At 46.0% G+C, this 14918-nt stretch overlaps 1 protein-coding gene across 1 annotated transcript; it reads left to right on the top strand.

Moving 5' to 3' along the window:
* Positions 1 to 442: 442 nt before the first annotated feature.
* Positions 443 to 14516, top strand: CD2 (CD2 molecule). Its single transcript, XM_049879988.1, has 5 exons — positions 443 to 549; positions 693 to 989; positions 5788 to 6021; positions 10326 to 10448; positions 13611 to 14516. Exons 1-5 carry the CDS (start codon positions 486 to 488, stop codon positions 13910 to 13912), a joined length of 1020 nt encoding a protein of 339 aa, XP_049735945.1. The 5' UTR covers positions 443 to 485; the 3' UTR covers positions 13913 to 14516.
* Positions 14517 to 14918: the final 402 nt, after the last annotated feature.

The raw sequence follows: 14918 nt of genomic DNA, 5'->3' as shown, positions 1-14918 counted from the left end.
TTAACCTAAAGGTCAGTGGTTTGAACCCTCTAGCTGCTTCGTGAAAGAAAGATGTGGCAGTCTGCTCCCGTAAAGATTTACAGCCTTGGAAACCCCATGGGGTAGTTCTACTCTGTCCTATAGGGTGGCTGTAAGTTGGAATTGACTTGATGGCAGTGGGTTTTTGGATTCTGAGTGATTTACTTAGGCTCTCAGTTCTTCTTCTCTTCAGTGCGGATAATCTACCCAAGGCTGTTTTGAGATTAAAATATGAAAAGCAAGCACACACTGACAAAAAACACCTGTTTTGACAAAGAAGCTCCTCAGAAGAATCAGTTTGCTGAGTGTGTGTGTGATGTGTGTGCGTGTGCACTTTCTATGCTACTGCAAAAGAAGCAAAAAAAAGAGCGGCACGTGGTTAATCTCTCAGGGGGTGGATTCCACCAGCCCTGCTTTAGTTCCTTTTGCAAGAAGAGCTCGGAATCACAACAAGGAAGCTAACCCCAATGATGAAACTGCCATGTAAAATTTTCGCCAGCTTCCTTCTGATTTGCAACTTTTCCATGAAAGGTAAGTTGATATGTGGGTCTTCACCACCATAGTTGGTATCTTCTTTGAAGATCCTGAAGTGAATATAAGAGTCAAAGAGGTCACAGCTCAGCCTTCCTCAGCAGTGAGTCTCAAGTCCTCAGTAACTGTCTCGCTTTTTATAGGTGCAAAGGCTACGGACGTGGTGGGTATCGTGGACCATGACATCAACCTGGCCATTCCTGATTTCCAGTTGGATGATTCTATAGATGATATACGATGGTACCTAGGACAAACCAGGATTGGGCAATTACGCAAAGGCAGGAATAAAAACCTGCAAAATGAAACATATCACATATTCTCAAATGGAACTCTGCAAATTAAAAATCTAACAAGATATAGTAGCAATAGCTACAGGGTCGAAGTATTTGATATATACGGAAAAAACGTGCTGGACAGAAAAATTGACTTGAGGATTCTAGGTAAGTCTTTGTTTCCTAAATTTCTGCATTTCAGCATGGGCGCTATTTAGCAAGTTGGTGAAGAGCATTTATGGAATGTCCCCACAGTGACCCTAGCCTCCTGGGGAGCTCTAAAGAAAATGTAACACATCCCTCCTGCCCCAGTGGAGACTCCAGTCATCTGGGGGAGATGGAAGCCACCCATGTGGAAATAAATAGCTGGTAGACTCTCAAACCTCTCTGGCTAAAACTCTCTCTCCAGTTGGTTACAGGCATGTGGGTGGGGTTGGCTGAAGAACCTGGATTATGGCGGCATTAATCAAGAGGAGGGAAACAGATGGGGAGAGGAAATCAGTGGCCATTTCAGGTGATGACGGGGCAAGCCAGGTGTGTGGGGCAGGGGAGGAGAGGCTGGCTGGAGAGGAGTGAGCCTTTCAGCTAATGGGACAATTCCAAGCCAAGGCCCTCTAACAACAACAAAAAAACCTCACTGCCATCAAGTCGATTCTGACTCATAGCGACCCTATAGGACAGGGTAGAACTGCCCCATAGAGTTTCCAAGGAGCACCTGGTGGATTCGAACTGCTGACCTTTTGGCTAGCAGCCGTAGCACTTAACCACTGTACCACCAGGGTCCTCTGAAGGAATAGTTTTATGCCTGGAAAAGGCTGGAAAAGAATGAATTTGAGGATAAGAAGCCCTTGTTTCTGATCTGCTCAACACAGAGTGATTGAAGGTGGAAGACGATTTTTGCTGGTATGTGTAGAAAATGCACAGTGAGTGGGTTTGTATCTTTGTGGGTGTACTAGAAGAGCAGTAGTGGATACTGAAGATGGAGGCAAAAAGACCAGCCAGGAAGTTGCTGCTGTAACCTAAGTAAAGAAGGGCTGGTGGGTCATTCTGTACCTGCCTGCACAGGTAGAGTCAACTGAGAAGCCACTGAAAGTTATCAGTGCTCAGGCCTCATCAGAATTTCTCAACGTGGGGCCTGGGCATCATTAGGTTCATAAAGCTTCTGGGTCACACAGGATCTCCAGATGAGTTACCAGGGTTGGTAACCGCTGGCCCAAAGGGTGCCTAGTACGTGGGATGAGCATCCTGAGGGTTTTTTATAGAGTAAGGATGGGCAAGATGTCTTGGATGAAGGAGTGATGGAAGAGAAATAGGAATGGAAGTGGCATTGAATTAAAGTCCAGGGGACACTAGACAAGGAGAGATAAGGGAAAATGAAAAGATGAAACTGCACTTGGCTTAGAGAAGACAAAACCCCAGCACAAGAATAGTTTAGTCACTCAGTGAGCAAATAAACATGTCTGAGCTTCACACAGGAAATGTCACCAGAGGCAGGGCCCCCTCCTCCTCGTACCTACCATCACCCTCCCAGCTCTGGCCTCAGTACACAGACAAAGCAGCGGTCCCACTCCAACAACCTCAGACATTGTCAACCCCCCTGAAGATGATGATTTTCTATACCCTAGTCCTGGACCCTTAGATGGAGAACTTGTCCAGAAATGGGGTAGGGCTGAGAGTGGAGCAGAAGGGGGCACTGATTAAGGACTCTGGGAACCCCAGAGCTCATGACTGCAGCCTGCATAGGCCCAAGGGTCTGATTTGAACATCAGCCCCTGAAGGGCTCCATGCGAGCGTTTTTCCACTCATGTCTCAGTTGGTGTAGTGGCTACCGTTAGTCAGTTGCTGCCAGATGTCAGGTGCTTCACATACGTGATTTTATTTAAAGAACGACCATGAGAGGTAGTGGTTATTTTTCCCTTATTATCTATAAGGAAACTGAGACCCAAACAGAAGTGACTTGTCCAAGGTCTAGCAACTTGACAAGAGCAAAGCCAGGATTGAAACTCAGGGATCCTGTTAGCAAGACAGTGATCTTTATTTTTAAAATAGATTTATTGATATAACTCACCATACAATTCACCCATTTAAATTATACCAGTCAATGGCTTTTAGTATATTCACAGAGTTATGTAATCATCACCACAATCAATTTCATAATATTTTCATTACCCCCCAAAGAGAGTCTGCCCCCTTTAGCTGAAGAACCACAACCTGTCCACAAGACGACAGGTGCCTCACTGTTCCCTGTGTGTGTGTGTGTGTGTGTGTGAACACTGTTGTGTGTGTGCGCACATGTGTGCAGCCTCTTCATTCATGGTCCTGTCACCATTCCTTGCCGTATGGTTTCAGGCAAATTTCCTATCTGCTCTGAGTCTGGTTTTCACAATGATAACAACTTCATGGGACACTGAGGGCTTCAGTGAGGCAACGTATGAAAACATGCTCTGCAGAGCCTGGGACATGTATGTGTTTGTTCAGTGTTAGTCCCCTCCCCCACTTCTTTGTTTCTCCATGCCTCTCTCTGCTTCCGTCATGGGGCCCATATCTTCTCAAGGAGGGGTCTGAGCAGCCACTGGCTGATGCGCCCTTAGAAGCAGGTGTTAGTGAAGAAGGAAATGATCCTAGACAGAATTAAGTTCTTATCAATGAGAAGGTCTTAAAAATGTGCACCCACTTGACACCGGCCACGACACTCCCAGGAAGCAATCTTACAGAAAGGGGATCTACAAAGATAAGGCTACACAGGTTGCATATCACTGCACTGTTGACGTTAGTAAAATAATGAAAGGGATTTAAAAGTGCCCAATAGAAACTCACTAAGTTATGGATGCATTATTTTAAAATAGGGCAGAGATGTATATTTATGGATGTTCATTACCAAGAAAAAGCTTATAATAGATCAGTAAAGAACAAAAGGCAGGCTACAAAATCATATAATCCAGTTTTAATATTTTAGTATTGTTTGTATACGTATTAAAAAAACAAAAACCAAACCCATTGCCAACAAGTCAATTCTGACTCATGTATATATGCGTAGAAAATAACTGGTAAAGATATATAACAAAATATTAATAATTATTGATTCTGGGTAGTGGAATTACAGGTGATTTTTAGTCTTCTTTAAACATTTTTTGGATGTTTTGTCAGTTTTTACAGTGCTTGTATGATGCTGTTATACAGAGGAACCTGTGAGAGCCAGAACTCGATGGGACTGCCTCGTTTTCCCGGGTCTCAGAAGTTTTCTGCCTTTGACAGGGTGCAGTCTTACCACGTTTCTATTGCTCGTTTTAGTGGAAAATATTTGAGTTTTCCTTCTGCCTTACACAGGTTCCGGCTTTCGCAGGTTTTACTGTACATAGAAAAGGCAACCTCCATTTTGAAAAGACAGGCAAATGCTTGGACCCCACCCCTAGACGACACACTGGCACTGGTTGTGTGTTGAAGTTTCACCATTTTCTGGGTGGAAATAAAACTTTATTTCTCCATGCTTGTATACTGTAACAGAAATGAAATTTGTCTGGAATGTTCATCCTGTAGATGAAGGAGCCAGTCCTGAGTTTCTTCTTCAGTGTGACCCAGACAGCAGCGTTCCAAGGGTGACCTTGATGCAGGTGGTTGAAATGGAAACTCCCACGGAGTTGGCACGAGTATTCCAAACCCACTTGAATTTCTGATCCAACCAGTGCCCATGGGTGTGGCACTGATGCTAGATTTTCACATTCGTTCATTCATTAACTCCTTTACTCCTCACCCTCCACAGTGGAGGAAGATAGAAGCACAGCCACTTGTAGATAAGGAAAATTGATGCCTTAACAGCTAGGAAATGGTGGAGCTAGGATTTGGACCTGGCCTATCTGAGGCCAAGGCCAGGGCTTCTTCCTTTTTGATGCAGCCTTTAAATTATTAGCATGTTGGAAAAAGAGAGGTAAGGAGTTTATGATTGTGAATATGAGAACTACCACCAATAATAGCAAACCAAAAAAAAAAAACCTGTTGCTGTTGGGTCTATTCCAACACATAGCGACCCTATAGGACAGAGTAGAACTGCCCCGTAGGGTTTCCAAGGAGCATCTGGTGGATTTGAACTGCTGACCTTTTGGTTAGCAGCCAAGTTCTTAACCACTGAGCCACCAGGGCTCCCAATGATACTAAAAAAAAAATGATACTAGTACCTAACAATTAGCCCAAAGCTTTGCTGCATGTTGCCCCTCTTGTGACTGGCAGGGAATGTTTTTCTTAACCTTCTCTTACAGATGAGGTCCAGATAGGTACAGAGCGTAGCTGTGAAGATTTGGGCCAAGAGAGGGCAGAACCAGGTCTTCTGATTCCCAGACTAGCGCCTTTCCTTTGACCTCCTTAGGGCACTAACCCACTAACATACCCCTCACACTCTGCTTTCAGGACCCTGGTGGGAGGTGGGGGCTCTACCCCCTTTTCATTTGTGGCTAAGGCCCCAGGCCCCCAGGTAATGATTTCTCCAGCATAGGGTTCTTAAAGCATTGTCTCTTGAGGCTGGTAGGGATGGGGACATGGAAGCCCTCTTATTCATACTATTGAACTTGGACTCAGGAGAGCAGGCTCCTGTCCTGATCTAACACTTATTAGTGGGTACTCTTAGATCACCAATTTACCCTGTCAGAGCCTTGGGCATTTCATCCCTAAAGTGGAAGAAAAGCGTCAGCTTCTCAGTTTGTTAGGATTAAATGATATATACATGAAAATGTTTTAAGCTATAAAACAGCATATAAACATAAGATACTATATACCTTTTACTGGTATGATGTATCTACCAATTTTATCAGAGACTTTTTTTTATCCTGAAAATGAAATAATTTTCTAAAATTCTAAAAGGGGACTTTGAAATTGTTCCTGGTCCCAAACTGGCCCCAACGCTCCCTCTATGAATAGGTATATCATAAGATCTGAAAATTGCCCAATGTGAACTGGATCTTTATTATCTTTTCAGAGATGGTCTCAAAACCAGTGATCTCCTGGAATTGTATCAATACAACTCTGACCTGTGAGGTAAAGAAAGGAAGTGATCCTGAATTAACACTGTCTCTAAATAAGAAAGCTGTCAATACAAGTCATCAGAAGGTCATTATATACAAGTGGTTCAACAACCTGAATCCGTCATTCTCCTGCAAGGCAGAAAACAAAGTCAGTGTGGAAACCAGTGTAGCCAACATCAGCTGTACAGGTGTGTGGCGGGCATCCGGTCAGAACGTTCCAAATTCATTTCACAAACACAGCCAGCCAGGCCCATGGCACGGGCATGATCCAGGGCACTGGGTACCTGGCCTGGGCTGTGAGGCAGGCTTGGCTCAGGACGAGAAGTGAAAACATACCTTTTCCTCCTGCAAACCTTCAAGGCAAGCCTGAGAGGAGGTGGTATTCTATAGTTATCCAGCATGGGAGTCCTCCCACTGAGCACAATTTAACCTCAGGCAATGAAAAGATTCCCTTCCAGGGAAAGAATTGAAGAGGTAAAAGGGGCTATACAGGGTACCTCAGCCAAACCTCCATTTTCCAGAGAGAGGTAAGTTAACTTGCCCAAGATCTCTTCGCTGGTTTGTGACCATGAATCTGTTTCACAGGGTAATGATGGAAAAGAGAACAAGAGAGAAGATTCCCTTTTGGAGGTGATGGTCAGCACCTTCTATCAGGAGTAAGGGCTAAGGCTGTAGAAACCTTGGCAGGGATGGATTACCCAATAACCAAGGTACGCACAGGCTTAATTGTGCTTACTTAATAATTTGTAGTGTACAATTTTGTTATTTTCACCACATCAAAGATTTGGTGAAACCCATGTGAAGTTGTTCACTGCAGATTAGTAAGTAAAGACAATTAAGCCCATGCGTACCTTGCTGACTGTAAGCCGGTGCATACTGCATTTACTGGTTAATCTGTCCCTGCTTGAAAGTTAGAGGCATGGGGGGAAGGGAAAACACCAGGCCAGGGAGGACTCCTGACACAATAAGGCTGTGTTTCTCCCATCACAGAGCAGGGACATTCTGTTATATGGACTAGCACCAGGAAGTCCTGAAATACCAAGAGTCTCAGTTCCTCTCCAGAATCCCAGTTTGACACGTTCCCCAGAAGTAATTTTTGAGAGGCAACTCCGTGTAGTGCTCAAACCCTGGCCTGGGAGCTGGCAACTGGACTCTAGCTTGGATTCCATCCAAATTTAGCTGGTGACTTTGACAGAGGTACTTCCCCTCTCTGGGCTTCAGCCTCCTGGGCCACAAAGAGGCTGAGTTCCATAATCCTTGAGAGCCTACTCATCTGATATTTTGTGATTGTTTTTCCAGTTCTGTTTAGTCTACCTCCTTGAAAGGAAACTGGACACAAAAATATAGTTATACAGCCAGAGGTCTTAAATTTCTACAGCGACCGGTGGCTTGTTAGTGACCCCAGAGGCAGTCCTGAGCTGGTGTGGAGTCAAAAGTAAGGCATTTTAACCTATGCTTTGTAAAGGGTGGTGGTTTGAGTCCACCCAGAGGTACCTTGAAGAAAAGACTGCCAATCTGCTTTCAAAAAATCAGCCATTGATAACCCTACAAAGTACAGTTCTACTCTCAAAGCCATGGGGTCTCTCTCCACGCGTTAGAATCGACTCAATGGCAACTGATTTTTGTTTTTTGCTTTGTATTAGTTATCTGTTGATATGTAACAAGTCACCCCAAACTTAGAGGTTTAAAACAATAAGCATTTATTATTTCACAGTTTCTGGGAGTCCGGAATCCAGGAATGACTTAGCTGGGTGGTTCTGGCTCAGAGTCTCTCAAGAGGCTGCAACCAAGTTATTGGCAGAGGACCACAGTGACGTCAAGGTCCTCTTGGGGGAGGACTCACTTCTAAGCACACTCACATGGCTAATGGCAGGCCTCAGAAGACCCACTTCTAAGCTTATTCATGTGAGCCTCTCCATTGGGCTGCCTCACAACATGGCAGCTAGCTTCCCTCAGAGAAATCCAAGAGAAAGTACCCTATAGAAGCCACAGTCTTTTTATAACCTAATATTGCAAGTGATATATCCTGTTAGTTATAAACAAGTCAGTAAGTCCAGTCCACACTGAATCAGAGGGGATTACAGAAAGGCATGAATAGCAGAAGGCGAGGATCACTGGGGCTTATCTTAGAGGCTGACAACCACACACTAGACCATCATCACTCATCCCCTATGGCCCTCCACCACTAAGGCCCAGTGAGTGAAGCTGTCCCTCTTTGACTTTATGACCTCTTTTCCCAAACTCCAGGAGACTCTTGTTTGGGGTTGCCAGGTTTAGCAAATAAAAATATAGGACATCCAGTTACATTTGAATTTCAGATAAACAATGAACACTTATTTAGTATAAGTATGTTCCAAATATTGCACAGGACATACTTATACTAAAAACCATTAGTAGTTTATCTAAAATTTGAAAGGAACTGGCTGCCTGTATTTTATTTGGCAACCCTACACTAATTCATTTTAACTAGATTCCACCAGTCTAACAATATGTATATTTAGGGAGGGATGGAGGGAAGGGGGAGCACCTTGGGTGGAGCCAGGCTGCCTAGCCTGGAACATTCTCATCCCCTTAGTCTATGGTGCAGGAAAGGACAGGTCCAGGGCGAGGCTACTAAAGAGATGGGCGAAATGCCTGGGTGAGGGTTGGGGACGGGATAGAGTTGCTCTGGAAGACCCTAAAGACCCTTGCTAAAAGAACGAGGCAGAGAGGAGCAATGAACGGACTCTAACAATTTGGCTCAAATAAGGTGTGTGCGTACTTAAAACCAAAACAGTAGAAGGCAGGAGCAGATTTGGATACTCAAGAAATATTCCTTATGGGCACATTACCTCTAACAGGAAGTGTAGTTGGACTGACAGAAGGCAAAGACATATTTCGGATTGCCTCTGAGACCAGCTGGAATGTCCCCCACTGGAGAGCACCACCAGGTGCCCCAGAGGGCTGCTCTGGACAAACCTGAGAACAGACTGTGGAAGGAGTTGCCTTCACCCTAAGTGTGCCCAAGATAAATGTGTGGCAGCTCTGCCAAAGGACACCAAGAGCCACGTGCTCCCCAACCTGTTCCCAGGCCTGCCCTGTCCCACCCTGGGCCAAATCCAGGGAGGCTGACCTCTGCATGAGATGGACTTGAGCAGTCCATGCCTCCTCTCCAAGCCAGCGGGGCCTAGAGGACCCCGCATCCTTTCTCGGCTCAGCTGCATGACAGCTTATGGTTATGCAGAGACAGTCTGTGTAACTGGCAGGCCAAGAATGGGTCACAGAGAGACCTGAGAAAAGAAAGCTAAGGCTTAACACATCACCGCAGTTTGCAAATTCACCAGGTTTGGTTTCCAACCCTCTGGCTTGCTCCTTTGGGGTCCATCATGGTCTTCGTGTATGGCAGCACTTCCCAGGAATGTTCCTCCAAAGAGGTGGTTTCTTCTGTGATGCTGAGGCCAAACTCCAGCTTGTCCTCCAAATGTAACAGTTCTCTGATCCCAGCCCCAGCCACTGCTTCTCTAACTGTTGTTGACTCACAGAGGGCAGCCAGCCCTGCACTCCTCCTGGGAAATAGCTCACAGAAACGCCTGTACAAAGAGCACTAATAAGAGCAGGACCTCGCTTTTGTGTGTTATTTTACAGTTTACAAAGCACTTTCATATCCACTATCTGATTGACTCCTAACAGTTACCCTGTGATGCATGTTTCATTACCTCCATTTGACAAAGAAAGAAACAGGCTCAGAGAGGTGGAGAACTTGCCAAAGGTCACACAGCTCTTGCCTAGATGAGCCTAGACTCAAACAGATTTCTCTTAACACAGAAGCCATTGTTTTGCTCACTGCTGTACAGCAGCTGAAGCTCTGGGAGGTGAAATCCAAGTTCACGTGCTGTTGCTAACTAGCCATGTGTCTGCATTTCTCTCTTGAGGCCAGGGGAATTCTGGGAAGGGGTGCTGGCTCTGAGGTTACAGGGTTGGGCTGGACAAGTGAAATATTTACTGAGTGCCTAGAAACTGCCTAATCAAGAGGGTGAGAAAAAAAACACAGTGAAGGAGGGCAGCCAAAGACGAGAGCTGTATAAACAGTGCAGAACACAGAACAAGGTTTGCTTAAAGGGACCAGGCAGGCAGACTCTATGTGACCTTGGGCATCTCGGCCTCCCTCTTTGGGCCTTCTCTGGGAAACTAGAGGTTACTCGAGATTGTCTCTAAACTCCTTCTCAGATCTCTCCTTGATGAGAGGCAGCAGACGGCACACAAAGAATCCGGCATTTCTAGTTCCAAAGAACAGTTCCTGAAGGAGACTTCCAGGAGGGCTTACCCTGGAGGATGAGCCCTTTCAGGAATTAACACAATTCACGAGCCTCCATGAGCTTGGCCTTTATGGGGTTGAAAAGCCCCATCGAGCTCTTTTATCTGCTTGATACAGGAGAGATGGTCGTTTGCAAGAACAATCAGCTGGCCCCACTGCCCAGGGCCCCTTCCCACCACTCCATTTCTCTCCTTCCAGGGAAAGGTCTGGATATCTATCTCATCCTCAGCATCATCGGAGGAGGCACCATTCTTATCATCTTTGTGGCACTGCTCATTTTCTACATCAGCAAGAAGAAAAAACTGAGCAGCAGGAGAAACGGTAACACCCCCCCCCCTTTTGTCCACCATAAGCCCTGGCAAAATCCCCGTAGAAACAGCTCACGGTGATGACACCTTGAATCTGGAAAGAAAATAATGGAGCTGAGTAGTTTCAGAACAGTGGGGTTGTAGCCACCCTGTGACAAGGCAATTTCTGCTTTCACCAGGCTGAAATGGCAAATACAATTATCTGGTGTTGCCAAAGCAACCTCACATGCCAGGCACTGATCTCTGTGCTTTACATCCTTTATCTCAACCAATCTTAAGAGTGATCTCATGAGACAGATAATATTAATACAGACAAGGAAATCGATGCCCAATGAGGTTAAATCATTTACCCCAAATCCTATGGCCCATAGGTTAGGCTGAGCCAGGGCAGGAACCGGGGTGAGGAAGTAAAGAGCCAGGTAAGGAGGCTCACTCTTGGGGCCAATCTTGTACTTGCACAACCCTGAGAGTGAACACCTCCTTACGTTTTGTACCCTGGGTCCCTTGCTTGCCTCACCCTAATCCTGCCCAGGGTTAAGAGGCCAGGAGGTTCAGCTGAGGGAGAAGGACCACGAGCCTGGAGGAATTCCTTGGAGCAGTTGTTTCGGCTGCGGCTGAAGTTGCTGGTATGGGCTTGCTGGGCCCAGCTGTGAGGACCAAAACTGAAGGAGGGGGCCCTCAGTGTTCTTCTGAATGGGCAGATTGCACAGATTGTCTGTCCAACCCACCTTGAGATCTTGGCCACTGGGTCACACTACCTTCCTCTTCCTGAAACTCATGTGGTTTTTTGTCTGCACCTCTCTGGCAGCCCTGGGGCCTAACAGGAAGTTGATATGGTGATTTATAGTCATGCTTTTTCTCACTTACTTGATTTTAGGTTTCCTGGGAGAGTGTTGGAAACCCTGGTGACGTAGTGGTTGAGTGCTATGGCTGCTAACCAAAAGGTCGGCAGTTTGAATCCATCAGGTGTTCCTTGAAAACTCTGTGGAGCAGTTCTACTCTGTCCTGTAGGGTTGCTATGAGTCGGAATTGACTTGAATGGGGTTTTTTTTAGGGGGGAGAGTATTCATGCCTGAGTCATCATTGCACTTAGCACCCTACCTGACACCTAGAGGGTGGGGAATAAATGTTGGCAGAACAAGCGAACGAAAAGAGGGATGAACACACTCATCCATAAAGAGGAATGAAATTCTGATACACACTGTGACCCAGATGAGCCTTGCTCAGTGAAATTAAACACGAAAGAACAAATATTATATGATCCTACTTATAGGAAATATCTAGAATAGGCAAATGCATAGAGACCAAATTTATTAGTGGTTACATGGGTCAGGGCAAGGGAGAAATGGGGAGTTATTGCTTCAAGGGTATTGGGTTTCTTTTTAGGGTGATGGAAAACATTTGGAAATGGATAGTGCGGATGGTTGCACAAAATATCTCTGAATTGTACACTTAAAAACGGGTAAAATAGAAAACGTTTTGTTCGATATATTTTATCACAACTTATAAAACCCAAATCGAGGATGAACAGATAAGTAAACAAGTGGCCAGCCTAAACTTGCCACACAGGGTGAAGAAGGACTTCCCCTTACCCCACATTCGGGACTTGGAATCAGGGATCCAAGTCCTTCCCACAACCTCCTCAAGTACCTTGGGATACCTTGATGTCACAGAGAATAAGTTTTTTCCTTTCTGTGCTCTTGTCTTTTTGTTTTTAGAGCATACCAGCCACTCATATGTCAAAACCACATGGTCTGTCTTTGAGTCTTAAGATTCAAAGCAGCCTGGTGCTTGAATTGTCAGTGGTCAGAGGAGGCGGTCCGCACTGGCATCATCGCCCCCAAGTCACCAGCTGATGCTCAGAGCGGGCCGAGCGTGCTAAGGTGCACGTCTCTATAAAGATGTACGCGATCACTAATTTGCCCCAGGGAGAATCTCATCTCCCTGCTTCCCTCTGGAGTCATGCTGCGAGGATGGCCTTGGGCTGAAGGACCATAATATCTAACTTGTAGCCTGAAGGAGGCCAGAGGGGGCCAGTGGGGCCCTCCAGGCCTATAGCAGCTGAGCATCCTCACAAATTTCCTGTGTGGTTTTAAGGCAGCAAAGAAAAAACTACATTACTATTATCATGGGCCTGTCTTCACGGACTAAAGACACATGCAGCAGAAAATCCTGGAGGGGCTGGGAAGAGGAGGAATTCAAGGCCAAAGGATGCGATTAGCCTGTGAATTTCTGAGGAACCAGTAAACTCCTGAGGACTAAAACTCCTCGTGTATACTCCAAATCCTCACCAGAATGTGGATGCTTTATAGCAGAATTTGGGGAAAAGCAGATCTAACACAGAAACCCATTTGAAGGAATTTAGTTACTAATGCAAGCAGTTAACGCACTTGGCTGTTAACTGAAAGGCTGAAGGTTTGAGTCCACACAAAGGTGCCTTGGAAAAAGGCCAAATGATCTACCTCCAAAAAATCAGCCACTGGAAACCCTTTGGAGTACAGTTCTACTCTGACACACATGGGGTCACCAAGAGTCGGACTCAACTTGAAGACAACTGGTTATCTTCTATTGTGGGGCAGCAGTGGTTCGATGGTAGAGCAGCCACCGCCCTGTCTGTCAGGGGAGGCTTGAGTGTAGCTATGATGCTGAACAGGTTTCAGTAAAGGTTCCAGACTTAGACTAGGAATAAAGGCCTGGTCATCTACTCTGCAAAACAGTCCGATGCCATTGTGCGTGGGGTTATCAGGAGTCTCGGACAAACTCAAGCAGGTAACGGTGATACCTTCTATTACTGCTAGTGTTTTATTACAAGTGGCTCTGAACATGAGGTGTTGGCTTTCTGGGCTTGGTCTCTAGGATGGTACAGAGGAAGGGCTCTGAGGTCCTAGGGCTTACTCTGCTCTCAGGAGACGCAGGCACATAGCTCTCCGCTGAGGTCTTCTTGCCTCTGGTCCCCTTAGTTCTCTGAAGCTCTGGGTTCTCTCTCTACTTTGCTAGTGCTTGTTTTCCTCCCCTACAAGACCTGGAGCTCTCAGAGGGTAAGGGCAGCTTCTACTTCCTCACTGTATCCCTCAAAGCAGCTAACATGGCACCTTCTACACAGGAGGTGCTTAATCAGTATTTCCATTGATGGCATCTTACCACAATGAACTCCTCAGAGGCTTTTTTGTTGCAGATGAGGAGCTGGAGATAAGAGCTCACAGAGTAACCACTGAAGAAAGGGTCCGGAAGCCCTACCAAATTCCAGCCTCCATGTCTCAAAAGCCAGCAGTTTCCCAGCCTCCTCCACCACCTAGTCATCGTTCCCAGGCACCTGGTCATCGTCCCCTGCCTCCTGGCCACCGTGCCCAGCACCAGCAGCAGAAGAGACCTCCTCCTCATTCATCAGGCACCCACGTTCACCAGCAGAAAGGCCCACCCCTCCCCAGACCTCGAGTTCAACAGAAACCTCCCCCGGGGGCTGCAGGAAACTCATAATTCTGTCTCCTGAAATAGGTGACCCCTTCCTCTAATTGGAGCCCTGGTGGCACAGTGGTTAAGAGCTCAGCTGCTAACCAAAAGGTTGGCAGTTCAAATCCACTAGCCGCTCCTTGGAAACCCTATGGGACAGTTCTACTCTGTCCTATAGGGTCCTCTAATTATAAAAAGATTGTAGAAACCAGACCTCTCCAACAAAAAGCACTATGAAATATTTCCACTCAGGTATGTGCACCTGTCCTACCATCAAGTGTTTCCAACATGTAGAACGTTATTGCCTCCAAGGTCACGTCTGAGCCTTCTAACTCAGCCACGTGGTCTAATATCTCCAGTCTTTGGCTCTTCAGAGGGCACCATCACACCAGACAGTGATAAACAAGAAAACTATGCTCCTTAGGTGGATGGGTGAGTGAGCACAAAAATCCCAGAGCTCTTCGGTTTTCCTCTCAGATCATGTGGAGATTTGTGAAGTTCAGCGGTGGTTGTGCCTGTGTCTAACTAAAAGCAGCTTATCTGCTGAGGGACTCTCAGGTTTCCCATATGCTCTGGTAGGCACTTGCCCATGGTTTTGTAAGTAGATGTGAAATAAAAGCTTTGACATATCCCCAGCGTCTGCTCATTGTAGAGAGGAGCCCAGCATAAAGGAGAGGAAGATGTTGAATGAGAAGGAAGCTGTTTGGTACGATGAAGGGTGAGATTTGGTCATCCCAAGTCATGTGGACCACCTTAACCTCCATCAGAACAACCAGCATATGTTCCCTAGGTCTCAGCTGCAAAGCTGGGCCCAGTAGTCTGTTTGTATAATGAATTGAGAACCCTAGGCACAAACTTCAACAAGAGGCTGCAGAAAATGTAATTATTTGGTTCTCACTTCCTTGATTGCTCCAACAGAGCCACAGTGATCCACATGGTCATCCCTGAAAAAAGGGGAATCCACTAATGCTGGAGGACCCATGAGCCCAACAGACAGTATACAAAGGACAGGCTAAGGGAGAACCCAGTTGAA

Source organism: Elephas maximus, chromosome 3 (genome assembly GCF_024166365.1).
Source record: "Elephas maximus indicus isolate mEleMax1 chromosome 3, mEleMax1 primary haplotype, whole genome shotgun sequence".
NCBI classification, from domain to species: Eukaryota; Metazoa; Chordata; class Mammalia; order Proboscidea; family Elephantidae; genus Elephas; species Elephas maximus.
The sequence above is the reverse complement of the archived record's forward strand: the minus strand, read 5'-3'. Positions and strand labels throughout refer to the sequence as shown.

What these genes read in the sequence shown, in the direction of transcription:
- CD2 (XM_049879988.1), top strand. Translation starts at nt 486, where the DNA reads ATGATGAAACTGCCATGTAAAATTTTCGCCAGCTTCCTTCTGATTTGC. An exon ending in AGCCAACATCAGCTGTACAG is followed by an intron (nt 6,022 to 10,325) that starts GTGTGTGGCGGG and finishes CTCTCCTTCCAG; the next exon opens with GGAAAGGTCTGGATATCTAT. An exon ending in ACTGAGCAGCAGGAGAAACG is followed by an intron (nt 10,449 to 13,610) that starts GTAACACCCCCC and finishes TTTTTGTTGCAG; the next exon opens with ATGAGGAGCTGGAGATAAGA.